Genomic DNA, 27,609 nt, shown 5'->3' with positions numbered 1-27,609 from the left:
GAGAACATAATCATTAGGATCCAAAACTTAATTACTATTGTAAGTACAATAAAATAAAAAGCCAAGTGCTATAATATAAACATATCTCATTCAAAGAGAGAGGCTTTAGTTTTTAATTTTCATGTCAGTTATTTGGAGGGGATTATCTAGTTTGTTTTGTGCGTTCATTTCTCACTTTATTTTGGGCATTTTTATTGTCCATTTGATTATAAGACTGAGTAAGCAGTATTAACAGTTGAATTTGTTGATTAAAAGATCTTTTAAAAAATAAAAATTTTGGCTTTAGTAACCTTTATGTTAACATTTAACAAAAATTCTGTATGTGATGGAAAGAGGCTTCAACCAGGAGTCAGCGAACCTAGATTGTAGTCTTAGCCTAGATTGTAGTCTTAAATTTTGCCTCTAGCTAGGTGTGTCGTCTGGAGTAGGTTACTCGTTTTCGAAATTTTACCTCTACAATAAGGATTAAACCTTTTGTGCTTATAGGATTATCATGCTGATTAAATGTCACTGAGAAATATCTTTGAAAAACATACTGTAAATAAATAAAGATATTTTCAGTCACACCACCAAAAAAAAAAAAAACCCACTGGAATCCTGAATATTTTAAAAATCAGCTACACAAAATAGTCACATTTTACATGTCAAATAAGGATATCAATTTTATTTACTTATTTAAGCGAAAACATCTTGCTCTATTGCTCCGGTTGGAGTGCATTGGCACTATTACGGCTCGCTGGAGCCTTGGACTCCTGGGCTCAAGACACCCTCCCACTTCAGCCTCATGAGTAGCGGGGACTATAGGCATGCCACTATGCCCGGATAATTTTTAAATTTTTTGTAGAGATGGCTGGTCTGAAACTCCTGCCTCAAGCAATCCTCTTGCCTCAGTCCCCCAAATTGTTGGGGTTACAGGTGTGAGCCACCATTGACTATGTTTTTATGTGCTAGTTTGAATTATATTTGTATAGGTTCACATTTGTATTGTAGAATAGTAAACTGTTTCATAAGTTTTGGGTGAAAACTTTTTTGTTAAAATCAGAATGTTTAATAGCAGTTGTGTCTGCAATGAGATAATGGATTCATTTTCTTTTACCATTTTTTAAAAGCTTTCTACAGTGGCTATTACTTGTGTTAGGAGTTTTATGTTTTTGTAAAATGTTCTAGGCACTATAGTAGGAAGTAATTATAATGGTTAAGTGTTACGGTTCTGTATTGGGTATATAGTTGGTTGTAAAATGACTTTAGTGTGCTATAGTGTTAGCTCAACTGATTGATTTCTTGATGTTTTTATTTTTCTGTTTCTATGCATTTTTACTATGATTTTTGTGATTACTTGCATTGACTTTCCAGATTTTAAATATATTGCTTCAAAAATTGTGAGCAAAATTTTAAAAATTTATGTCAGTGAATTCTGGCATGAATTATATCTTTTAGATGCACAATTTTTTTCTGTAACAAATACAATGCTTTAAAAATAAATTTTATGTGAAAGCATATGTTGATATCTAAGTCAACTAGCACTAAAAGATGTATTATGAAAGAAATATGTCCCTTATTTTCCCATTCCCTTGCTTTCCCACTCCAGAATTAAGCAATTTCAGTTCTTTATTTTGTCTGGTGTTTGCCTTCTTGTTGCTTAGTAATTTATCACTATTTTATTGATACATAACTTTTAAATATTTGCCGACCTCTGGTTTTTCCAAATGAGGAGTTAGCTTACTCATTCACACATTTGCCCATTTTCATTTTCCTCATTCCTCAACATAGTTATATCACAAGTTTTGCTTTTTTTTTGTTTTGTTTCTTTTCTTTCTTTCTTTCTTTTTTTTGAGACAGAGTCTTGCTCTGTTGCCCAGGATGGAGTGCAGTGGCGTGATCTTGGCTCACTGCAGCCTCTGCCTCCCAGGTTCCAGTGATTCTCCTGCCTCAGCTTCCCAAGTATTGGGGATTACAAGCACATACCATCATGCCCTGCTAATTTTTTTAGTTTTTATTTTTAGTAGAGATGGAGTTTCATCATGTTGGCCAGGCTGGTCTCAAACTCTTGACCTTAAGTGATCTGCTTGCCTTGGCTGCTGAAAGTGCTGGGATCACAGACATAAGCTACCTTGCCTGGCCATATCACAAGTTTTTTTGTAAACTAATACTGAATGCTTACATTTTTATAACTATGCATCTATTGTTCAGTATTAAGCCAAATTTATACTAAATCCAAGTCTTATTTTTTCTGGCATTAATACCTATTTCATTTAGGCAGTTGCCTGGTTTTCTGTAGACCTATTGCTCATTTTCTGCAAATGTGCCTATATTTCTGTCATGAGCTTATGATTAACATTTTCCATATTAGCAAGCACACTAGTTCCATTTTTACTCTTGCTGGAAACCTGTTCCATAGCAGTTTTTGACTTCTCTTCAATTTGGAGTGGCTGTTCTCTGGTTCTTTTTTCTGTATTAGATTCCTTATTTACTAAGTCCCATAGTACCTTTTCAAATTTTTGTTTTAACTTCTTTTAATGGCTTCCTGAGGAAGAGTACATGGACACAAAAGTTTAGCTTTTCAGAAAGCTTTTTTGCTTTTTTTTTTTTTTAGACTGAGTCTCTTTCTGTGCCCAGCCTGGAGTGCAATGGCGTGGTCTTGGCTCGCTGCAACCTCTGCCTCCTGGATTCAAGTGATTCTCCTGCCTCAGCCTCCCGAGTAGCTGGGACTACAGGGTGCCCGCCACCATGCCCAGCTAATTTTTGTATTTTTAGTAGAGACAGGTTTCACCATATTGGCCAGGCTGGTCTTGAACTCCTGAACTTGTGTTCTGCCCGCCTCCGCTTCCCAAAGTGTTGGGATTATAGGTGTGAGCCACCGCACTTGGCCTTCACAAAGCTTTAAAATGTCATTTTGCTTTTATACAGTCTAGGGTTTTTCTTTTTTTTCTTTTTTCTTTTTTTGAGATGGAGTCTCGCTCGGTTGCCCAAGCTGGAGTGTGGTGGTGGCATGATCTCTGTTCACTGTAACCTCTGCCTCCTGAGTTCAAGTGATTCTCCTGCCTCAGTCTCCTGTGTAGCTGGAATTACAGGTGGCACCACCATGCCTGGCTAATTTTTGTATTTTTAGTAGAGATAGTGGTTGGTGTTTGAAACTAGCCTAGGCAACATAGTGAGACCCTGACAAAAAATAAAAATATTAGCCAGGTGTGGTGGTATGTGCCTTGTAGTCCTAGCTACTTGGGAGACTGAGATAGAAGTATTTCTTGAGCCCAGGTGGATAAGGCCACTGTGAGCTATGATTATGCTACTGTGCCCAGCCTGGATGACAGAGTGAGTCTCAGTCTCAAAAAAAAAAAATAATAAAATAAAATAAATTCTATACCTTTTATTTTTCTGTTCTCTTTCTGCATCACTCAGTTGTTGGGACTTTCTGGAGCGAGCTTACGCTTTTCTTATTTTTACTAATCTGTATTCTATTCCTTTGTCTTTCTTTTACTTTCTGTCTTTGAACCTTCTGTATTTTTTATTGGTATTTTACCAGGATTTAGAAGCATATGGAAATAACATTTTGTTGTATTTAACAGAATAGAAATTTAGCATTGAATTTAAAGTTGTTTGAGATTCCTTGCTAAACTTAAATTTTTCTTTTTTGTTTTGACAGAGGTGTTATGAACATAAACAGTATAGGAATGGACTGAAATTCTGTAAACAAATACTTTCTAATCCCAAATTTGCAGAGCATGGAGGTAAGTGCAAGTAGATAAGGCTTTACTACTTACTTGTCTGGCTTCTCTTACTGGATTGTATTATTTCCATTTGCCTTAACTATTTTCCAGAGAGAGCAGACCCCCTCATCTTTGACTTCTGTGAGAAGGTGAAATTTAATAGAGAATTTGAATTTAATACTAAGAAAATGATATAACACATTCTACTTGAGTTCTGATTTATCTTTAGTTTGATATTAGCTCTGTAGGAAAAGAGGAGGAACTTAATAGGGTAGAATACTAAAATTTACTCTAGAACTTTGGTTGAGCTGGATAAATTTTATGCTTTATAGTAAGTTTATTCAGAAAGTGACCGTTTGGTCCTTTGCTCACGAACTAACTTTTTAATTTACGTTTTTCAGTTTCTCAAGACCGAGTCATGTTTAAGACATGGTTTGTATATTGTAATGTTCTGAAAGTTTACTAGCTTTTGCCTGTATGAAGTTAGATTATTGGATCGTGAGATATTTGTAGAGCAAAGGGGGAGAGAGTGGCTAAACTTGTGAGGAGGTAAAGGAAAAATAAGTTTCGCAGGTCTGATTTGTACAGAGATAAGAAATATGGCTCTTTACTAACTTAATAATGTACTCCTATTATTGAGGAGGAGGGGAAGAATAATAATTCTCCATTAGATTCCTTGCCTTTTTTTTTTTAACCTATATTTATAGTAATTCTCACTTTCTTTTTTTTTACAAGGTTTTCTTTTTTTTTTTTTGAGACGGAGTTTCGCTCTTGTTACCCAGGCTGGAGTGCAATGGTGCGGTCTCGGCTCACCACAACCTCTGCCCTCTGGGTTCAGGCAATTCTCCTGCCGCAGCCTCCTGAGTAGCTGGGATTACAGGCATGTGCCACCATGCCCAGCTAATTTTTTGTATTTTTAGTAGAGACGGGGTTTCACCATGTTGACCAGGATGGTCTTGATCTCTTGACCTTGTGATCCACCCGCCTCGGCCTCCCAATTGTAATCTCCCGCCAAGCCTGGGATTACAGGCTTGAGCCACCGCGCCTGGCCCTAATTCTCACTTTCTTTGACTGCATTTCACTTTATACTTTCTTTTAAAATGTAATTATTTGGAGATGGAAAACAGTGGAGATAAAAGTCCCCTTGGTTCTGTGGCTCACTCCTATAATCACAGCACTGTGGGAGACTGAGGCAGGAGGATTGCTTGAGGCCAGAAATTCAAGATCAGCCTGGGCATCATAGCGGGACCCTTTTTAATTAAAACAAAAAATATATTTTAAAAAACATAAATAAATAGAAATAAATGTATCTGTCTTTCCATGTTAAAAATTATTTTTGCTTACCAGCTGGGCATTAGGTTGTTTGATATTCATTTCTAAAGTAAGCTTATTAATAATGTGTTTATTACAGAAAAGTATCAGATTTCATTATTTCTAAAATTCAGTTTTCCCTATGTTATTTCACTGTATTCTTCTTCTTCTTCTTTTTTTAAGTTGGAGTTTCATTCTGTTGTCCAGGTTAGAGTGCAGTGGCACAATCTCAGTTCACTGCAACTTCTACTTCCTGGATTCAAGATATTCTCCTACCTCTGTGTCCCAAGTAGCTGGGATTACGGGCATGTGCCACTACACTAGGCTAATTTTTGTATTTTTAGTAGAAGTGAGGTCTCACCATGTTGACCAGGCTGGTCTGAAACTTCTGACTCCAGGTGATCCACCCACCTTGGCCTCCCAAAGTGCTGGGATTATAATGAGCCACTGCGCCCAGCCTATTTCATTGTTTCTAAAATGTGATTCTCCAACTCCCTACCCCACCACTGTAACATATCTGAAATCAGATTGCATATAAATTGTCATAATTTCATTGAAAGTTTTATTGTTAGGTTTTTTTGTTTTGTTGTGTTTTGAGATAGAGTCTTGCTCTGTTGCACAGGCTGGAGTGCAGTGGCACAGTTTTGGCTCACTGCAACCTCTGCCTCCTGTGTTCAAGCAGTTCTTCTGCCTCAGCCTTTTGAGTAGCTGGGATTACAGATGCCTGCCACCATGCCCGGCTAACTTTTGTATTTTTAGTAGAGACGGGATTTCACCATGTTGGCCATGCTGGCCCTGACCTCAAGTGATCTGCCCACCTTGGCCTCCCAAAGTGTTGAAATTACAGGCGTGAGGCACCGTGGCTGGCTGAAAGGATTTTTAAACAGTACATGTTGATTATTCCTCAGGATTTTATCTTTAATACTTATCATTTGTGCCTAATTAATTTCTCGCTAAAGTGTAAAAAGTTAGGCAAATCCATCAAACAAATGAAAAAGTTAGGCAAATAATATTCTTGATTTCTTTAGGCTTCATAGGATACACGTAAAATTGGAATTTATTTTTTCCTGTTTTCTGAAAACTTAATATTTCTTTTAACTCTCTTTTAATTTTTTGGTTGCTAATGACAGATTTCTGACATCTTCTTTTTCCTATACTTTTAATAGTAATCTCAAAGAATCATTTTAAAGTAAATTTAAGAAAATCAAAAATGTGGGAAATTTATGTGTATTAATCACTGAAGAATGAATTTACCCTTATATAACCCAGGTTCACGGAAATAAAATATGTTTTCACGATAAAGTTTTTAATATTTTAATGAAGTAGATATGTCAGGTTATCCCATGGAATTCCCTTGAAAAATGAGTTACTAGATTATCTTTCTAGCCAAATAGCATGCATTTTGTATCTTTTTAATCTAAAAAAAAATAGGAGAACCTCCTTCCAAGAATAGTCTGGAAATCTGTGTTTACTTGAATTGTCAGTGTTAAAAAAATACTTTAAATCTTCAAGAAACTGGAAAATATCTGAGTGATTTCCTTTAAATTTTAAATTCTTAGGCCAGTGTAGCATTTGTTCTTGAGATTATGGTTTTTTTGTTATTTTCAGTATTTCTGTTTTTTATGTTACTTTTCTTTGTTTTTAACAATAGAAACCCTGGCAATGAAAGGATTAACACTGAACTGTTTGGGGAAAAAGGAAGAAGCTTATGAATTGGTTCGTAGAGGTTTGAGAAATGACTTGAAGAGTCATGTGTGTATCCTTTTTGAGATATATTTAAGATTTGAGTGGGATGTTTTGAGCTAAGGCAGCAATTTGAGAGTCAAAGTTTTAGATCTCTCTTATTGTGCAATTTCAGAGGAAATTATTTTTTTAATTAAAAAAATTTTTTTATATTAAAAAAGTAAATAAATAAAAAAAATGGCCTGCCCCCTAGCACTTCCACCTCCAATCTGAAAATAATTGATCCTTTAGCAGTTGAATTAGCTTTTAGAGGGGATACTTTCGAAGTTTTAAGTTCTCGTACTTTGGCCCAGAACTAGCTCACGGCTGGGCAGATGCCACACTGAGTCCCCTCACCCAGTTTTCAGTCAGGCCAACATGTCCCACACAGCTTCCCGGTTCAGCAAGCTGAGCCACCCTGCAGGCCTCTGGTTCTCCCGCTTCCCAGGCCAGCTGCATCAAGTGGCCAGTTGCGTATCAACTTCCTCAGGTTCCCATTGTGCACATTTAGGCTTTATTTGCTTCTTCTAAGCCTTCTGCATGTTTGAGCATAATACTGGGTCCCTCCAGCTTAGCTTTACTGCATTATTTTTAAAAATAGTGTAACAGTGACTACCCTCATTCAGGGAACATTTTTATATACCTACCATGTTTTAACATTCTCTTATCTCACAGATAAATGGAACTTGCCTTTAAAAATATCTATGACAGCTTTTCTCACTCTTAAAAAGGGGCATTGCTATGGTCTGAATATTTGTGTGGCACTCCCCTACCTCCCTTGTTGAAACCTAATCACCAGTGTGGTAGTGGTAGATAGTGGGTCTCAAAAAGAAAAAGGATATAAAATAAGAAATATTAGAGAGGCTTTGTAATACCCTGGTTTAGAGTACAAGCTTTTGGAGTGTAGGCTTAGAATGTGCTTTACTTAGATTCAAAACCCAGTCCCAGCTTCTTTCTAACTGTTCTTAGGGTTCACTTTCTTCACATATAAAATGGGGATAATCATACCCACCTCACTGTGTTGGATTAAAGATTTAATGATGAAATATATAACATAGTCCCTGGTAATGCTAAGTACCATATTGGATAAATATTAAGGGAGAGTAAGAACAAATAGAAATACCTGAGGGAGGACAGAGAAAAAATTGTGGGTTGCTATTTTTAAGATAGACTTCAGCAAATATTTCTGTACCAACTTTGTGGGCTGACACAATTTTAAGTACTGAAATATTTAGCAAATTTTCAGATGTTGACCAGGTCCTTAATTTAGTACAGACAAAAGATAACAGATTTTGCTCTCAAAGAACTTACAGTCTGGTGAAGGAAAATACTGAACATGTATGAGTATTACATAAAATGTTATGGTTTACTCAGATAATTGTCACTAACCCAGTAAAGCACAAGTATGTGAATTGAGAGTGACTAGAGGACTAGGAAGATAAGCAAAGGTTTAATTATTAAGACCATTGTGGATAAATGTCTTTCCATAATTGTTTTTTTTCGAGACAGAGTTTCGCTCTTGTTACCCAGGCTGGAGTGCAATGACGTGATCTCGGCTCACCGCAACCTCCGCCTCCGGGGTTCAGGCAATTCTCCTGCCTCAGCCTCCTGAGTAGCTGGGATTACAGGCACGTGCCACCATGCCCAGCTAATTTTTTGTATTTTTAGTAGAGACGGGGTTTCACCATGTTGATCAGGATGGTCTCAATCTCTTGACCTCGTGATCCACCCGCCTCGGCCTCCCAAAGTGCTGGGATTGCAGGCTTGAGCCACCATGTCCGGCCATAATTGTTAACGATTGTTTAGTGTTCTTGTGTTCTAATGATGTCTTTATTGCGATTGATTTTAGTTCTTCTTGATGGACATAATTTTCTTTAAATTTTTGGCAATGTTAAACTCAAATGAGGATAGAATTCTTAGGAGGTAAAGATGAGAGGCAGTTATGTGGCTGTGGTAATATTTAAGAGAGTTACAGGGTATTAGTGATAGAAACAGGAGGGAGTGGGAAGATAGGTATGGGAGCTACATTATAATGGGTAGTGTTTCTTAGTTTGTAAAACCACAATCCAACCAGCTGAGAGGATTTGAGTCATTTGTACTTTGTCAGTTACATTACAGAAACGAAGATAGATTATTTTTCAAATAAAATGTGTAATATTTGACTTGCTTTCAAAATGTATGATATTAAATATGTGTTTTTATTTCATACATGCCATCGTAAACATTCTGGGTTGGTTGGTTTGTTTTTGAGACGGAGTTTCACTCGTCGCCCAGGCTGGAGTGCAATGGCATGATCTTAGCTGACTGCAACCTCTGCCTTCCAGGTTCAAGTGATTCTCCTGCCTCAGCCTCCCGAGTAGCTGGAATTACAGGCGCGTGCCACCACGCCAGGCTAATTTTTGTATTTTTATTAGAGACAGAGTTTCATTATATTGTCCAGGCTGGTCTCAAACTCCTGACCTCAAGCCATCCACTCACCTCGGCCTCCCAAAGTGCTGGGATTACAGGTGTGAGCCACCATAACCAGCCAACATTCTGTATTTTATTGCTATTGAGGATCTCTGGCCTAAAAGTTGTTAGACTGAAGGGTTTTTTTTCTTTTTTGAGACAAGAGTTTTACTCTGTCACCCAGGCTGGAGTGCAGTGGTGTGATCTTGGCTTACTGCACCCTCTGCCTCCCATGTTCAAGTAATTCTCTTGCCTCAGCCTCCTTAGTAGCTGGGAATACTGGCACAAGCCACCACGCCCAGATGTTTTTTGTATTTTTAGTAGAGACAAGATTTTGCAATGTTGGCCAGGCTGGTCTTGAACTCCTGGCCTGAAGTGATCTGCCCACCTCTGCCTCCCATAATGCTGGTATTATAGGTATGAGCCACTGCAGCTGGCCAGATTGGAGTTTGAACTTGATCTCAGAAAGAAACATTGTAAGTTTCTGGAAAGGGAATTTGACTCCCTTTTTCCTTTTGATTGTGTTTTAGACGGATTATTTTGGGCCAGCCACAGTGACTCATGCTGGTAATCTCAGCACTTTGGGAGGCTGAGGCAGGAGGATGACTTGAGGCCAGGAGTTCAAGACTGGTCTGGGCATCATAGTGAGACCTTGTTTCTATAGAAATAAAAAAATTAGCTGCATGTGGTGGTGGTGGCACCGTGCCTGCAGTCCTAGCTGCTCTGGAACCTGTGTTAGAAGGATTGTTTGAGCCCAGGAGTTTGAAGCTACTGTGAGCTGTGAGCATGCCACTGCACTGTAGCCTAGGTGAGAGAGGAAGGCCCTGTCTCTTTTAAAAAACACAACACAACAAAACAAAATCGAGTTACTTTGGTAGGAGAATAAAAGAAAGACTGAAGATAGGTGGATTGGGTAACTGGTACAGTAATTAAGAAAAGTGAAAAAAGCCTGTATTGGGGAAGTAGAATATTTTCCTCCTTTATAGCAATTTTTACAATCTACTTTAATTTTGCTTATCTGTCCTTTTCTAGACTTTAAGATCTTTGAATATATTAAACTATTTTGATGACCTACATCTTAGTTACTAAGAAGTTTTAGGCTGGGTGTGGGGGCACACACCTGTAATCTTGGCACTTTGAGAGGCCAAGGCGGGTGTATTGCTTGAGCTTAGGAGTTTGAGACCATCTTGGGTGAGATCCCATCTCTACCAAAAGTACAAAAAATAGCCGGCGTGCTGGCTAGCACCTGTAGTCACAGCTACTTAGGAGGCTAAGGTGAGAGGATCACTTGAGCACAGGTTGCAGTGAGCAAAGGTCATGCCACGACACTCCAAACTGGGTGACAGAACAAGACCCTGTCTCAAAAAAAAGCAAAAAGTTTAAATGATTACTGGTTAAATGAGTGAAATATTTTTCTTTTATATGTGGCTGAGTTTTAAAAACTTTGTGTTACACTAAAGATTGTGGCTGAGTTTTAGAAACTTTATATTATACTAAGGGTTGTGGCTGAGTTTTAGAAAGTTTATATTACACTAAGGGTTATCCTAAGGACCTTGTTAGTTCAAGAAAATAAAATCTTTATGACTTTATATTCCATGAAGACCCATTCCTTCTTTTTCCTTATACTATTAGTAATATACTAACTGCTTACATAGATATGTATATTGACTTTGTGCCAGCCAGTGAGTCCTTTATATATGCTATCCCACTTAGTTGTCACTAGTATGATTTGCTGCATAGACAATTTCTATTTACATTTTATAAATAAGGAAACTTACTTAGACTGATTTGTCCAAGGTTACAGAGCTGATAAGACAGGCTAGACCTAATTTTCTCTGGCTCCAAAAGCTGTGATTTTTTTCTACTGTATTAAACTTCTTTGTAGCTTTAAAGTCTCTCCTCCCTCTTTTTAAGCCTGTAATTTTATAAATGGCTGTAGTTCTCCAAGTTTTTTGGGAAGTCACTTGGATTAGTAATTTTTGACTTGTAGGTTGTATCCTTAACTACATTCTTTAGGTTGGCATGTTTATGGCCTTCTTCAGAGGTCGGACAAGAAGTATGATGAAGCCATTAAGTGTTACAGAAATGCACTAAAATGGGATAAAGACAATCTTCAAATCTTAAGGGACCTTTCCTTACTACAGATTCAAATGCGAGATCTTGAGGGTTACAGAGTAAGTAAAATAGAGATTTTTTTTTTCTTAATTATTCCAAGGGGAAAATACATACAACTTTTTGAGTACTTTCTGATACAGAAATTGTTTATTTTATTTTGAAGATAATTTAATTGAATACCTTTTTTCCTCCTGCCATAGTGGTTGTGTTTATGATTGGAATAATCAGATCTTTAAAAATAAATTATTTTATGATGAGGCAGATTTGGACTACTGCGTAGGGTTGACAATCTGTTAAAAATTGACATCAGTACTCCTCAGACAATGCTTCTGTCTGGTATTGACATGTAACTCTAACATTTACTTCACACATTTTTCTGGAAAGCAATTATTTTTTTGTTTAGACAATAGAGACTTGCTCTGTTGCCCAGGTGGAGTGCAGTGGTACGATCTCAACTTAGTGGAACTTCCACATCGTGGGTTCAAGCAGTTCTTGTGCCTCAGCCTCCTGAGTAGCTGGTACTATAGGCATGTGCCACCATGCCCAGCTCATTTTTTATATTCTAGTAGAGACAAGGTTTCACCATGTTGCTCAGGCTGGTCTCAAATTCCGGAGCTCAGGCAGTCCACCCGCCTCAGCCTCCCCAAGTTCTAGGATTATGGGCATGAGCCACCACACCTGGCAAAAGCAAATGTTTTGTTTCTTCTTTCTACCTCCACTGAGTCTAATACGTTTTTTTAGTGTCAGTTTTAACCCTTAAATCAGTGTTAGATCTACTTAGTTCCTCTTTCATATTCTTTCCTTTTTTATGATAGTACCTGCTATCATATAAAATATGAATTGTTCTCCAAATATATATTAACTCTGTAGTTGGACACTTAATTTTTAAAAGAATTTTTGAATATTTTCCCTGTATACCATCTTTTCTATCCTGTCTTTTTTCTTGGAGTAAACAGATCAATAAATAAAGAAGGGTTTCTGGTCTTAAGTTTAAAAAAAAAAAACAACAAAAAAAACTAAGATTAGCTGGAGGCTTCATTATGTTCTTAACAAATATTTCTTTGCCTTCATGAGACTATACAATATAGATGTTTGAAATATTTTCTGTTATTGTTCCCAGCATTGTATTGTAAAATGCTTAGGTTTGTGGGATAAATTAATAATTATTTTTTAAAGGAGCACTTCTTGTAGCTGAAAGCCTAAGAAAAAGTGTTTATTTTCTTTTCTTTTAAAGGAAACGAGATATCAATTACTTCAGCTTCGACCTGCACAGAGAGCATCATGGATTGGTTATGCTATTGCTTACCATTTATTAGAAGATTATGAAATGGCAGCGAAGATTTTAGAAGAATTTAGGAAAACACAACAGGTAGTAACTAGAAGCCATTTTGCTAAGTCTGATTCTAAGTATAACTAAAAAAAGTATGCATACTTTGGCTTTTAATTTTGAAATAGTTTCAAACTTAAGAAAAGTTGCAAGAGTAGCACAAAGAACTCTACATAGGGGTTCATTCATGTTAAACTAATTGTTAATATTTGGTACATTTACTTTAAAAATTTGTGTATCTGTTTATTTTAATTTTCTTCCTTAAACATTTCAGACTAATTGCAAGATGTCATACTCTTTTACCTCTAAATGCTTTAGAGTGTATTTTCTAAAAATAACTGTATAGTCAGTTCTCTAGGTAATATTATATGGATAGATTATGGAAATTAGGACATGTAAACATTGATAGACTGTTATCTAATCCCCAGCCCATATTCAGAATTTACTAATTGTCCTAGTTATAGCCTTTCTAGTGATTTGATTTCATTGCAGGATCCAAATTAAGAATCTTACCTTGTGGCCGGGCACAGTGGATCACGCCTGTAATCCCAGCACTTTGGGAGGCCGAGGCGGGCGGATCACAAGGTCAGGAGTTCAAGACCAGCCTGATCAATATGGTGAAACCCCGTCTCTACTAAAAAAAAAACAAAAACAAAAATTAGCCAGGCATGGTGGCACATACCTGTAGTCCCAGCTACTTGGGAAGTTGAGGCAGGAGAATCGCTTGAACCTGGGAGGCGGAGGTCGCAGTGAGCCAAGATCATGCCACTGCACTCCAGCCTGGGTGACAGAGTGAGACTCTATCTTGGAGGGAAAAAAAATTAAAGAATCATACCTTGCATTTAATTATCATTTCAGCCTCTTTTAATCTGAGCTAAGTTTTGACAACTTCCTTTGTATTTTATGACATAGACGTTTTTGAAGAAGGCTGTGCTTTTGTAGGATGTCCCTCAATTTGTGTTTGTGTGATGGTTCCTCATTGTTAGATAGAGTTTTGTAATCTTGGCAGGAAACCAGAGAAGTGATGTTGGGTCCTTTTCAGTTCATCCCATCAAGAGGCACATGCCATCAGTTCATTCCATTTGATTACATGGTGAAAGTTGTATTTGCAACTGTAAACTTATTTTTTTCTCTTTGTGTTTAATATTTAGTCTGAGACTGAATATTCTGTTCAAACTTTCACCATTTGGTTTTAGCATTCATTGATTATGATTTTTGCCTGAATCAACTATTACCATGATAGTTGCACAATGGTGATTTTCTTAATTCTTGTCATTCCTTGTAGGTTTATTATTTGGCATTCTACTGCTGACTAAGATACTTCCCTTTTTCCCCATATTTATTGTATGTAAGGACTTAATGTATTATTATTTTATTCAACCTGTTATATCCTAATATTGTCATTTACTTAGTTGCTCCATAGACAGCCGTAAGAATTTTTTTTAAAATTAGTTTTATTAACTGGATGTTAAACAATTTTCTGATATGAAAATAAAATTCTTAACTGTCATTATTCCTTATATCCATATACAGACATCCCCTGATAAGGTGGACTATGAATATAGTGAACTACTTCTATATCAGAATCAAGTTCTTCGGGAAGCAGGTCTCTATAGAGAAGCTTTGGAACATCTTTCTACCTATGAAAAGCAGATTTGTGATAAACTTGCTGTAGAAGAAACCAAAGGTATTTTTAAAAGAATGTCATTTATTCTAATACTGAAATATGACAAAGAGCAAAGCTGAAAAATCTAGTTGCTGCTGACAGTTGCATATAATTCAGCTTTTTGATGATGGAAAATCTATTTCTTGTGTACTTTGAATAATTTGTAATGTGGGAAAATATTAAACAATATTATAGATAGAGGAGAAAGATAATTGTGAACAATAAAAAGGAGTTGAATGAAATGACTCATATAGCATTCTTTCTTTAAGTATCTTTGTATTGAAAATATTATGGAATTTGATCAAAACTCAAGAGACAATTACTTAGTTTTATAAGACAGAGGATTAAATTTCTTAGAAACAGTTTATTAACAAACAACAATATATGTAGTATATGCCAGATTTATTGCTAATCATATATATTGATGAATAAGTCTTTACTAAAATACATATAGGATATTTCTGAGAGTCTTTATGGTTAGTCTCAGTGTCTTCAATGACATTGAATGAATATAAATTCTGAAAGAAAGAGAGATGAGATATTTGGGTTCATATGTGTAGATTGTGATAGGAGGGGTAGATCCCTCTTATCAGAGAGCTGAGAAAAGTCTTAACAGTTTTAGAAGTTGAGGGTGTGATTATAGAAAATGAAAGAAGAATAACAAATAATGAAAGGACAAGTACTTATAAAAAAATTACCTTTTGAGCCGGGCGCGGTGGCTCAAGCCTGTAAACCCAGCACTTTGGGAGGCCGAGGCGGGTGGATCACGAGGTCAAGAGATCGAGACCATCCTGGTCAACATGGTGAAACCCCGTCTCTACTAAAAATATAAAAAATTAGCTGGGCATGGTGGCGCGTGCCTGTAATCCCAGCTACTCAGGAGGCTGAGGCAGGAGAATTGCCTGAACTCAGGAGGCGGAGGTTGTGGTAAGCCGAGATTGTGCCATTGTACTCCAGCCTGGGTAACAAGAGTGAAACTCCGTCTCCAAAAAAAAAAAAAAAATACCTTTTGAAATGCTGCTTCGTCCTTGCTAGTCTAGGGAACTGAACTTTGCTGGTTTCAAATTCCCTTGGCTCACCTTGAGGTTGAACACTGGAAAAGTGTAATACATATCCTGTGCGTAATAGGTATAGCCATTGTTTGCCAGATGAACTTTCATCAGAGGATAACGCTACTGACAAGAAAAACTGGAATTCTGAGGCTCCTGGAGGGAGCTCTGTTGTGAACTGCAGATCCAAGGCAAATTTCTTTCATTTGAAGTAGTCGTCCTTTGGTAGTCTGTTAATCATAAAGGAAGGAAATTTCTGACTTAATGAAAAGATCACAAGTCTGGGAAAAACTTGCCTCATTGGCCACTAAGCTCTATGACCAGAGTCAAGGCTTTGGCCTTGTTTCTTTATGGAAATAAATGACAAATTATTTTCATTTGATCCCTTTGATAATTTTATTAATGAAGGAAAGTGGCAGATAACTCAAGTTAGATAAAGGACTCAGAACTGATCAATGGATTTTTAGCAATTTAGAAGTCATTGGTGACCTAATAGAAGCACTTTCTGAGCCTCTGGAAGAGGGATGGTAAAAGCCCAAGTCCATTTTATAAGAAATCTGCAAGACTCTTACTTAGCAAGTTTACTTGAGTCCTCTCAGTTTTAAAGTGATGAAAATAATAGTAACCTAGCTCATAAAGTTCTGAGAATTGAATTAGTTAATGCGTATGAAATGTGTAAAAGTCACTGGTGTACAGGTATGATGATTCACGCCTATAATCCCAGCACTTTGGCAGACCGAGGTGGGTGGATCGCTTGAGCCTAGGAGTTCGAGACCAGCCTGGACAACATGGCAAAAACCCATCTCTACAAAACATAAAAAATAAGCCAGGAATGGTGGCACATGCCTGTAGTTCTAGTTACTAGTGAGACTGGGGTGGTAGATCGCTTGAGTCAAGGAGGTCAAGTTTGCAGTGAGCTGTGATTGATTGCACCACTGCACTTGAGCTGGGGTGACACAGTGAGACTGTCTCAGTGAAAAAAAAAAAAGGTCACTGGCACATAAATAATAAATGTTCACTTTTATTATCAAATGAGAGTGAAAGATGCAACAGAAAGGGAAGGATGCAGGGGTGAAATAGTGGCTTAAAATAATACCTTGGATGAAGGGAAGCACATTTAAGACAGGGAAAAGAAATCCTGAGTATTTGAAGCCTATGTGACTTTGGAGCTCATATATAATAGTGAAACCACCGTCTCTCTCTTCATCTGGCTTGTTTCCTTCCATGAGAAAGTGTGGAGCAAATAAACAATTGGGATGATCTGGGCTTTAAATTAGTAAACAAAAGAGCCTAGGTTTTAAGATTGATTTTGATAATTGGGGCTCCTAATATCATTCAGGGACGTGATTGGTCATACAGCCTAGGGAATGCAAGCAGTGAGTTGACAAGTTGCTGATAGGCTGATAGTTAGATTCTCTGTAGTTGAATAGTAGGATTAGTGAGACAAAAGGAAATAAAGGACAGTTAAGCTTAAAATAGTGTGCTTATTTGCTTCTTGGAAGACATTAAAAGGTAAAGTCTAGGTGATTTTGAATGTGCCCAGATTAAGGGCTGCTACAGCCAAATTGTTTTGTAGACGATTAAGGGATTATAAGGTTAGGATATTGGATTGAGTCATTAATTTGGATGCCGAAGTCATTAATATGATATCAGGAATAATTGAGGAATAGAAGATTGCCTGGTGACAGTGTGTTCATTGAATGTGGGAAACTGGCTTGGCATTGGACAGATTTTCTGAATAAATTGAGGATGTGAAGAGGGTGGCATTTCTACATAATGTGAACTTCAAAAAAGGAAGGGGATGATAAAACAACTTGGTAAATGATCTTAAGGGAACTGGGAACTCAGGAGGATACCAGATATGTCCACTTAGCACATTGATTTATAATGAGATTTTAAGAGAAAATTTGAGGAAAAGTTAAAATTCTAATTAGGAGATTTTCCTCAGATATTTAATTTTTTTTCCTGCTTTTAATCAGGGGAACTTCTGTTACAACTATGTCGTTTGGAAGATGCTGCAGATGTTTATAGAGGATTGCAAGAGAGAAATCCTGAAAACTGGGCCTATTACAAAGGCTTGGAAAAAGCACTCAAGCCAGGTAGTATTGTTTAAAACTTACTAAGTTTCATTGCTTCTTTTGTTAATTTATCTTTTATTTACTCACTGAAAAGCACAACTAGAATAATCGCAGTTAAGAATTGGTTCAAAATCTGAATAAAGGCCAGGCGCAGTGGCTCACGCCTATAATCCCAGTGCTTTGGGAGGCTGAGGTAGGCAGATTGCCTTAGCTCAGGAGTTTGAGACCTGCCTGGGCAGCATGGTGAAACCCTGTGCAGTGGCGTGCACCTGCAGTTCCAGCTACTCGGGAAGCTGAGGCACAAGAATTGCTTGAACCCAGGAGGCAGAGGTTGCAATGAGCCAACGTAGTGCCACGGTACTCCAGCCTGGACAGTAGAGTGAGACTCTCCAAAAAAAAAAAAAAATCGGAATACAAAAGTACATTTTCAAACTTCTCTTTAATATAACAGATTGAGCATGTTCTGAAACCTCTCTTCTGCAAATTTATGGAGTGGTTGAGAAAATCATTTTAGAAACAAATTTAGAAAAAAATTCACAAATGTATAGTAGCATCAAACACATGAAAGGACGCCAGGTGTAAGGGCTCACACTTGCGATCCCAGCACTTTGTGAGGCTGAGGCAGGAGGATTGCTCGAGCCCAGGAGTTTGAGCTCCACATGGGCAACATGGTGACTCTGTCTTTTTAGAAAAAAGGAAGTTTCCACTGACAGAAATGGAGCTATATTCCTAAAAGCAAGGATAAGCTCTGTGGTAAGATGTGGCTGCATCAGAGTGTTTTGCCAGGGTCACATAAATGTAGCCAAGCTGAATGAGCATCACTGTTCCTTTTTGGGAAGAGGTTTTAAATTTCTGTCATTCAAACTTACATTCAGAGTCTCTGTGCTCCCCTGGTGACCCTCTCCCATAAATGGGGTCCACTGTGGGAACAGGCACAAAAACAAATAGACAGGATCCTCTGCAGAGATTATCTAATTTGTTTCCCTCAAGGCTGTTTGTGGGCCATGCAAGAGAAACCTCATGTTGCAGATTACTTTGTAACAAAGATTCTCAGACTGTTTTAGGAACACCAGCAAGGAAGGTAATCACAGTTGTCTGCAAAAGGAACAGTAGAGATGATGGAGGAATCTAAGATAGAATTGCTGCCATGAAACATGGATAGTTAGAAGTACCAATTAGGAATCTAAAATGAAAAACCTACTTACTGAAATAAAGATTTTAATTGAATGGAAGTGAGGCTACGGCCAAAATCAGAGGAGAAGTGTTAGAGGAAGAGAATAGTAGGAGAAGCAATATATGGAAACATGATAAGCAAGGCCTTTTCAAAACTAAAGGAGTTCTCAGGTTTTAAAAACCTACCTAAAGCAGAACAGGATAAAGATAATTATGTATTTAAGATAAAAAAATTGAACAAATAGTCTAAAATGGTTGTTGAAACATTAGGTATAAGATTACAAATAATTCCAATTTTCTTTTAAATATTAGCATTTTAATATAATTTGAGAAATTTGTAATTTTCCAGGAAAAAATATACAATTTATAATCACATGTAACAAAGAATTTTTTTTTTTTGTCTGCAGCTAATATGTTAGAACGGCTAAAAATTTACGAGGAGGCCTGGACTAAATATCCCAGGGGACTGGTACCACGAAGGCTGCCATTAAATTTTTTATCTGGTGAGAATAATTGCAAAGGAATAAAAATGCTTCTATGATTTAGTTTCTTTTCTTGGTTTTAAGTATGGGTATGCATATTAAGGTTGAACTATACATTGTTAGAGTTGTCTAACAACTCTACTAAATGTAGGTTGGTAAATGTTAAGTACATACTTGATAAGTATAAGCCAAAAGGATTTTTCTCTTCCAAGGTGAGAAGTTTAAAGAATGTTTGGATAAGTTCCTAAGGATGAATTTCAGCAAGGGTTGCCCACCAGTCTTCAATACTTTAAGATCATTATACAAAGATAAAGAAAAGGTAAAGTGAAATACGGTATTTTCTTTTGGCTACTATTTCTTTACTCAGTATTTGGAATTATTGATTCTTGATTATCTGTGCCCAGTAGTACATGTTTTGTGAATCTTGTGTCAGGCCTCCCAGTTTGCAACTTAAATGATTTTAATTCCTCTGTTTACCATTTTACCCTCTTTTTAGTCAGTAACTTAGTGCTTATTTGTTTTCTGTTTCCTTTCTGCTAATAAACTTTTGATGAGCCACTGTAGGTTATGAAAAGTTGATAAGGTAATGATTTTGTCACCATTTTCTCTAATCCTGTTCATGGTCAGAGCCAGAAGTGTTTTGGTTTTGTTTTTTTAACTTACGTTTCAGTTTAGTAATCTTTCTCCATTTTTTATTCGGTAGACAGAAAGTTCTGTCAGAAGAGTTTGTTTGATGTTCTAGTAAGTCAGCTTACTCTTTAAGCTACATGTTAATAATATTCACAATGCTTCTTTAGAGGGTATTTCAGTTAGTTTTTTTTTTTTTTTTGAGACCGAATGTTGCTCTGTTGCCCAGGCTGGCGTGCAGTGGTGCAACCTGGGCCCACTACAACCTCTGCCTTCTGGGTTCAAGCAATTCTCGTGCCTCAGTCTCCCAGGTAGCTGGGATTACAGGTGTGTGCCACCATGCCTGGCTAATTTTTGTATTTTTTGTAGAGACAGGGTTTCACCATGTTGGCCAGGCTGGTCTTGAATTCCTGACCTCAAATGATCTGCCTACCTCAGCCTCTCAAAGTGCTGGGATTATAGGCGTGAGCCACCATGCCCAGCCAAGGGTATTTTAATCTTAATTTAGATTATTTGGCTGTTAAGTTTAGTTTCATCAAGACATATTGATTGGATTCTAAAAAATCAGTTACATTGAAGAGTCAAAGATGGAACAAATGAAACATACCAAACACTATAACCAGAATTACGTAATGTGCATTTATGGCCAGTCTTCTGTTGGTGGCCCAGTGTATGGCCTTTTTTGATTGCTCTTTAACTTTTTTTTCTTGCATAAATCACATCCATAAAATATGATTTTTTTTTTTTTTTTTTTTTTTTTTTTTGAGATGGAGTTTAGCTCTTGTCACCCTGGCCGGAGTGCAATGGCGTGATCTTGGCTCACTGCAACCTCTGCCTTCCAGGTTCTAGTGATTCTCCTGCCTCTGCCTCCCAAGTAGCTGGGATTACAGGCCGGTTGCCACCACACACCAAGCTAATTGTATTTTTAGTAGAGACAGGATTTTGCCACGTTGGCTAGGCTGGTCTTGAACTCCTGACCTCAGGTGATTCGCCTGCCTTGGCCTCCTAAAGTGTGGGGATTACAAGCTTGAGCGGCCATGCCTGGCCAAGTATGATCTATTACTTCCAGTTTTGAAAGAGTCAGACTTTGATGCTTATGACATGGTCTTAAGTATAGAAACTTACATTTTTATGATTTTCTTCTACTTAACGAAATTTTGATTTAGATCTAAACTGTTTATAAATACCTAATTTATCTTTTTAGTTTTTCTTTGATATTCAACTTAGGGAACAATTCTTTTCGTTCTCATTTCTTAAGTTTACACAATACTGAATTCTCTCATTAGGATAATAAATACAATTGATTCAAAGAGGTTTGAGAAAACAAAACAGTCTTAGTAGGCATGTAGCCCAACTTGTGGGAGGGAACATGATGCACCAGAATAACGTAGCTGCAATCGTTAGTCCTCACAGTTTACTGAGATTTTGGGGAGAGCTGATATTAGTCTGTTGAGTCAGTTAAGTTGAGATCATTCAAGAAAGCTGTATAGTAATAGAAATCCATTAAACATGGATTAAACAAAGAACAAAAGTAGTAAATAAAAAGTGCTCAGAGATCTCTCAGGAAGCTAGGAGCAAATAATATAGTCAAGACTCAAGAGAAACCAAAGATGGATGGCCACTCATTCTTCTGGATCTCAGAAACTCTAAACTTTGAGTTTTACTAATGTTTTCCCCTGGATTATGAAATTGAAAGTTGATTACTGTCATCTACTTAGGGAATTCCTCTTTTCACATAGTGTTTAATTCTTAAGTGCAAATGTCTGCCATGGGTGTTATTTTATGCTATTTTTGATAAAGAATCATGATATAAATCGTCCACAACATTGCCTCTTTGTCCAACTCTTTCCTGATTTCATGTTCAGCTGATGCTTTATTTTCTAGCAGTTTTAAGAAGTTCTAGCAGTTTTTAGAAGTTTCTAAAAACTTCAATAAGTTTTTAGAAAATTACATCTTAATGCACACCTGTGCTAAAGTATGATGTATTTTAAAATTTGTATCTAGAGATTAAGATATTTAAAAGGAGAGTGTGTGTATTGGAGTGTTTATTCAGTGTTTTAGTAGAAAATAACACATTTTGCGTAAGAATGGTAACTTTCTTCTATTAAAGTGTGTTTGTTTGTTTGTACTCTAGGTGGCAATCATAGAAGAGTTAGTAGTAGGTTATGAAACCTCTCTAAAAAGCTGCCGGTTATTTAACCCCAATGGTAAGTGCTCAAGTTTTATGTTTTAAAAGCATCTTGAAATTTTTTAATATACTGTGAAATTCTTAATCAGAAGGTCAGTATTATTAATTACTTAGGCAGTAAGCACTAGTGCATTAAGTTTTTTTTCTTAAGATGGAGATCCATTAATTTGCACATTGTGTGATGATATTTGGTTAGAAGACAATTACATTATCTTTGTTTTTTGTGTTTTGGATATTTTTTGAGACATGGTCTTGCTCTGTTCCCCAGGCTGGAGTGTGGTGGTGTGAACACAGCTTACTGCAACCTTGACCTCCTGGGCTCAAGCAATCCTCCTGCCTTCTGTGTACCTGGGAACACAGGCATGCACCACCATGCAAGGCTAATTTTTCAATTTTTTTTAGATATAAGGTCTCACTTTGTTGCCCAGGCTGGTCTCAATCCCCTGGACTCAAGTGATTGTCTTGCCTTGGCCTCTTAAAGTGTTGGGATTATAGGCATGGGCCACTGTGTCCAGCCTCACGTTGGTTTATTGAAAAGAATGTTATTTAAAAGTTTAAAAATATTCACAAAACCAAATGTATCAGTATAATGATCCTCTCTTTACCCAGCACTCAGTTTCAATAATTTTTAATTTATATTGAATTTATTTATAGCCTCTCCTACTTTTCTCTACTCCCATATTATTCTGAAGCAAATTCTAAATATCACATCATTTTATCCATGGATATTTCAGTATGTCTAAAGAGAAGGACTTAACATAAAACATAACCTAATACTCTCATGCCTTAAAATTATTATTATTATTATTATTATTATTATTATTATTATTATTATTATTATTTGAGATGGAGTCGTGCTCCGTCATCCAGGCTGGAGTGCAGTGACACAGTCTCAGTTCACTGCAGCCTCCGCCTCCCATGGACAAGTGATTCTCCTTCCTCAGCTTCCCGAGTAGCTGAGATTACCAGTGCCCACCACCATGCCTGGCTAATTTTTGTATTTTTCGCAGAGATGGGGTCTCACCATGTTGGCCAGGCCAGCCTGGTCTCAAACTCCTGACCTCGAGTGCTTCAGCCTCCCAAAGTGCTGAGATTACAGATGTGAGCCACCATGCTGGGCAAAAATTAATACTTTCTTAACTATTAGTCTGTGTTTACGTTTCCAGATATATTATAAATGTCATTGTTCTTTTCTTGTCTTTCCTTTTTTGAAGTTTGTTTGAATGAAGATCCAGACAAGATTTGTACTTTGAATGTAGTTGATATGTCTCTTAAACTCTTTTAATCTGTGGGTTTCTGTCCCATCCTTTTTCCAGCAATTTATTTGTTGAAGAATTTTTTTTTTTTTTCAGTTTTCCCAGTCTAGAATTTGCTGACTGTACCCCATGTGTTGCTTAACACATTATTCCTTGCCTTCTGAATTTCCTATAAACTGGTAGTTGGATGTAGAAGTTTGTTGCTAGTATGATAGCCAGTAGCACCGTGGCTAATTAAAATTTTAGAAAAATTAAATAAATTCCATTTCTCAGTTGCAATAGCCACATTTTAAGTGCTACTCAATAGCTATACATAGCTAATGCCTACCATGTTGGACAGGGAAAATATAGGACACTTCTGTCATGACAGAATTTTCTAACGGACAGGTCCGACTAGAGATTTGATGAGATTCAGTATTGTTTTGATGGCTTTGCTTTTGTTTTTGTTTTTTAAACAGAGGAGTGAGCAAGATTCTTACAGGTGGTAGCATATTCTTCTATTTGTAGGCATATAGTGTATATTTTATACGTTAGCAACTGTTGAGAATTACCAACTGTTGATATTCTATTATTCTTTATTATCTTAAAAGAGAAAATTTTCTTCCTCTATTGTCTGTTTACACAGTGTTTCGGTTTGCATAGGAAAAGCATGATAAATGGATTTTTTTCCCATACCCTGCTTTTTAAAATTTCTTTATCAGTTTTCAAAATAATAAATTGTTGGTTCAGTAGCATCCTTCAAAGATAGCAAATACATTTTTAAAAAGTATTACAAATTCATGGGTTTAAGCATATTTGATGTTATAAATCTCAAATGGTCCCATTCTTTACATACCATAGTAGTAGTTGATAGCTTCTTGGGTGTTAATAAGACAAGATATTCCAGTTTATTGCTGCCACTGCAGATCTGGAATCAGTTGTTTTTCCTAGGAGTTCTGGTTCCTATAGTGGGAAAGCCCAGTATGGGACCTTGGGTGCATATTGCTATTGGGTTGGTCATTGTTTCTAGATCTCAGATTAATTTTAATAGTACTTTTTGAAAAGGTGTTACCATGGTTTCATTGGTTAATCATCCTGATGTTCCTTTGATTATCAGCATTTTCCTACATATTTTACAAATGTGGAAGAGGTTCAATGACATGCCCAAGAATATGCAGCACTTTTGTTGCAGATCTATCAGATGGGGAGTTGGTGAGTTCCACTCCTATTATTTGTCCACTGAGCATCCTGCTTTTACTAGGGGAAAAAAAAAACAACAATCCATTGCTTTCTTTGAAAGCACATAACAGTTCTCAGATTTTAGAAATTTGTATTAAAAAAGAATTTTTTAATGTGTGGGTTGTATATTTAACTTACACATTTTCTTGTGAGTATATTAAATCATAAACTACAATATAAAGTTTTTTTACTTGTCATCTCATTTTTAGGGTATAGTTTTTATTTGACTTACATTATGCATCTTTGCATATTCAGCATGATATTAAAATATGTTAAGAATATAATCACCAAATTCAAAACAACCACATTACAAATATATTTACATACAGTTTGGTGCATTAGCTAGAAACTCAGTTAAGCAGTCAGTGCTTTTTTTTTTTTTTCACCTCACATGAATGGAGAAAATTTTTAATTTTTTTCCCCTTTATAAATAACATCCTGATCAGTGTGCTCTCATAGTTCTAGTATAGCTTGTCTCCCCACTGCCTGTTTCAGTTTTTTTTCTAGGTAGTTAGACCTTATTTATCTCCCATGTTTGTTTCATGAAGTTATTATATGCAAGACATTTCAATAGGGGTTGTAAGGATGCAGAACAGCCTTTCCAAAGATCTTACAGACTTAGGGGAGTTTTATAGCTAGATATATAAATAAACTCCTTTCATAGTGCCTCCCTTATTAATAAACATTAATAGGGGCCATTTTGGGGGGTGCTTTTAATGTATGTAATGCCTCGTCTTAGTTTCTTCTCCCTCTCTCCCTCTTCCCCTAAGATGATGGAAAGGAGGAACCACCAACCACATTACTTTGGGTCCAGTACTACTTGGCACAACATTATGACAAAATTGGTCAGCCATCTATTGCTCTGGAGTACATAAATACTGCTATTGAAAGTACACCTACATTAATAGAACTCTTTCTTGTGAAAGCTAAAATCTATAAGGTAAAAATCTTTTTTTTTCTATTTTCTTATAAGGAAATGAGACTTGACAAGAATTTTTTTTCCCTGTACTTTTATAGATTCTAAATGTAGGAAAATGACATTTGATAACTCAAAAAACATGAAATAAGTGTAGTACATTTCTCAATCTAATTACTTTGAGACTTGTCATTGTCATACTAATCTGATTATTCATCTGTATCCATACACACACACACATACACATTAATGTATATATATTCACACATATCAGGTAATTCTCTTGGGACTGGGGAGTAAGAGTATATAGGTGATCCAAAAGTAATTATATTTGCTGTGAAATGTGTATGTCTATTAACATTTGAGTATGACATCAGTATCTGGCAATGTTAATGAGATGAAACTGTGAAGATTCTATTGTAAATTCTACAAGTTATCTCTTGACTTCTCAACTCCTGGGCCTTGCTTGATAATTTTTAGTCATATGTTTTAGTATCATCTTAAGGTTGGCTGTTCTCTATCTTATTGCAAATAAAATTTAGTAATGAAAGTTCTTGAAGAACTGATAGTAAACCAGTAATTGATTTAGCGAGAAAATAATGAAATTAAGTAATATTTAAGAAGCTTTTTTTTTTAAGAGAGAGTGTTACCCTGGCTAGAGTGCAGTGACACGGTCTTGGCTCACTGCAACATCTACCTCCTGGGTTGAAGCAATTCTCATGCCTCAGCCTCCAGAGTGGTAGCTGAAATTATAGGTGTGCACCACCATGCCCAGCTAATTTTTGTATTATTTGTAGAGATGAAGTTTTGCCATATTGGCCAGGCTGGTCTTGAACTCCTGGCCTCAAGTGATCTACCCTCTTCAGCCTCCCAGAGTGCTGAGATTATAGGCATGAGCCACCTCATCTAGCTAAAGAAGCAATTTTTAAAGGCAGATTGTGGCTCATTGGTTTTTGAGGCTTTGCCAAATGGGCTAGTTAGATAACTTAGAATGAGAATCATTGGGGAATGTCTGCTAATGGTCCTAATGAGTAATATTTACATGGTTCCTTTAAGGTAGAGCTTTGGCCATCCATTTGCCTTTTATGACTTTCACATTGAATTATGTTTTGACTTAAACATTTCTATTATTATTTATTCCTTTTTATGGAGATGGAGAGTACAGCGGCATGATCTCAGTTCACTGCAACGTCCACCTCCTGGGTTCAGGTGATTCCCCAATTATGGGCACTCACCACTATGCCCAGTTAATTTTTGTATTTTTAGTAGAGACAAGGTTTCACCATGTTGGCCAGGCTGGACTCAAATTCCTGATCTCAGGTGATCCACCTGCCTCAGTCTCCCAAAGTGCTGGGATTACAGGCATGAGCCATTGCACCTGGTCTTATTTATTCTTCAACAATTATTTTTGAGTATTTTTACTATGTGCCAGGCAGTTTTTTTAGGCAATGGAGATATAACAGTAGACAGAACTATTAAAATAAGTCTTTACTATTAGACAGCTTATATTCTAGATGGCTGGAAAAAGGAATCAGAACTTATATTATGGAAGAATGCATTCTTCTTTGTTGACTGGCATCGAAGAGTCAGAAGAATGCCTTTACTTTTGTTTTTAAATTATTTATCAACAGGTAATGAATCACGTGCACAGTAAAATTAGCATACTAAACGGTTTATTTTGCTTTTGTACCTTTTAAGCACGCTGGAAATATTAAAGAAGCTGCAAGGTGGATGGATGAGGCCCAGGCCTTGGACACAGCAGACAGATTTATCAACTCCAAATGTGCAAAATACATGCTAAAAGCCAATCTGATTAAAGAAGCTGAAGAAATGTGCTCAAAGTTTACGAGGGTTTGTACAGCTAGTGTTCTTAATTATTATTTTATTTTATTTATTTATTTTTTTGAGATGGAGTTTCGCTCTTGTTACCCAGGCTGGAGTGCAATGGCGTGATCTCGGCTCACCGCAACCTCCGCCTCCTGGGTTCAGGCAATTCTCGTGCCTCAGCCTCCTGAGTAGCTGGGATTACAGGCACGTGCCACCATGCCCAGCTGATTTTTTGTGTTTTTAGTAGAGACGGGGTTTCACCATATTGACCAGGATGGTCTCGATCTCTTGACCTCGTGATCCTCCTGCCTCGGCCTCCCTAAGTGCTGGGATAGTGTTCTTAATTATGAATATGGAAGACATGAACCAGTTCATACTTGTATACCATGCTTACTTTTCAGAGTTTATTTTTAGTATTTTCAACACCAAAATAGCCAAGATTTTAATTAAATTTCTAAATCAGAAGACACTGGAGTCAACATTGGTATAAAGGATTTTC

The 27,609-nt window shown here is 36.8% G+C and overlaps 1 protein-coding gene across 2 annotated transcripts in view; it reads left to right on the top strand.

Moving 5' to 3' along the window:
* The window catches only part of NAA15 (N-alpha-acetyltransferase 15, NatA auxiliary subunit), a 95,857-nt gene that overhangs the window by 36,544 nt on the left and 31,704 nt on the right, over positions 1-27,609 (top strand). For both annotated transcript variants that reach the window (XM_010338658.3, XM_003928034.4), the window contains exons 2-12: positions 3,644-3,728; positions 6,670-6,774; positions 11,205-11,362; positions 12,538-12,672; positions 14,164-14,317; positions 17,325-17,444; positions 19,004-19,099; positions 19,291-19,397; positions 21,840-21,912; positions 25,138-25,307; positions 26,982-27,134. In XM_010338658.3, the coding sequence (XP_010336960.1) occupies positions 3,644-3,728; positions 6,670-6,774; positions 11,205-11,362; positions 12,538-12,672; positions 14,164-14,317; positions 17,325-17,444; positions 19,004-19,099; positions 19,291-19,397; positions 21,840-21,912; positions 25,138-25,307; positions 26,982-27,134 (1,356 nt within the window). The remainder of the gene's footprint in view (positions 1-3,643; positions 3,729-6,669; positions 6,775-11,204; positions 11,363-12,537; positions 12,673-14,163; positions 14,318-17,324; positions 17,445-19,003; positions 19,100-19,290; positions 19,398-21,839; positions 21,913-25,137; positions 25,308-26,981; positions 27,135-27,609) is intronic.

The sequence above is a fragment of the Saimiri boliviensis genome, chromosome 3, assembly GCF_048565385.1.
Source record: "Saimiri boliviensis isolate mSaiBol1 chromosome 3, mSaiBol1.pri, whole genome shotgun sequence".
Lineage (NCBI taxonomy): Eukaryota > Metazoa > Chordata > Mammalia > Primates > Cebidae > Saimiri > Saimiri boliviensis.
This window is presented reverse-complemented; position numbering and strand designations above follow the sequence as displayed.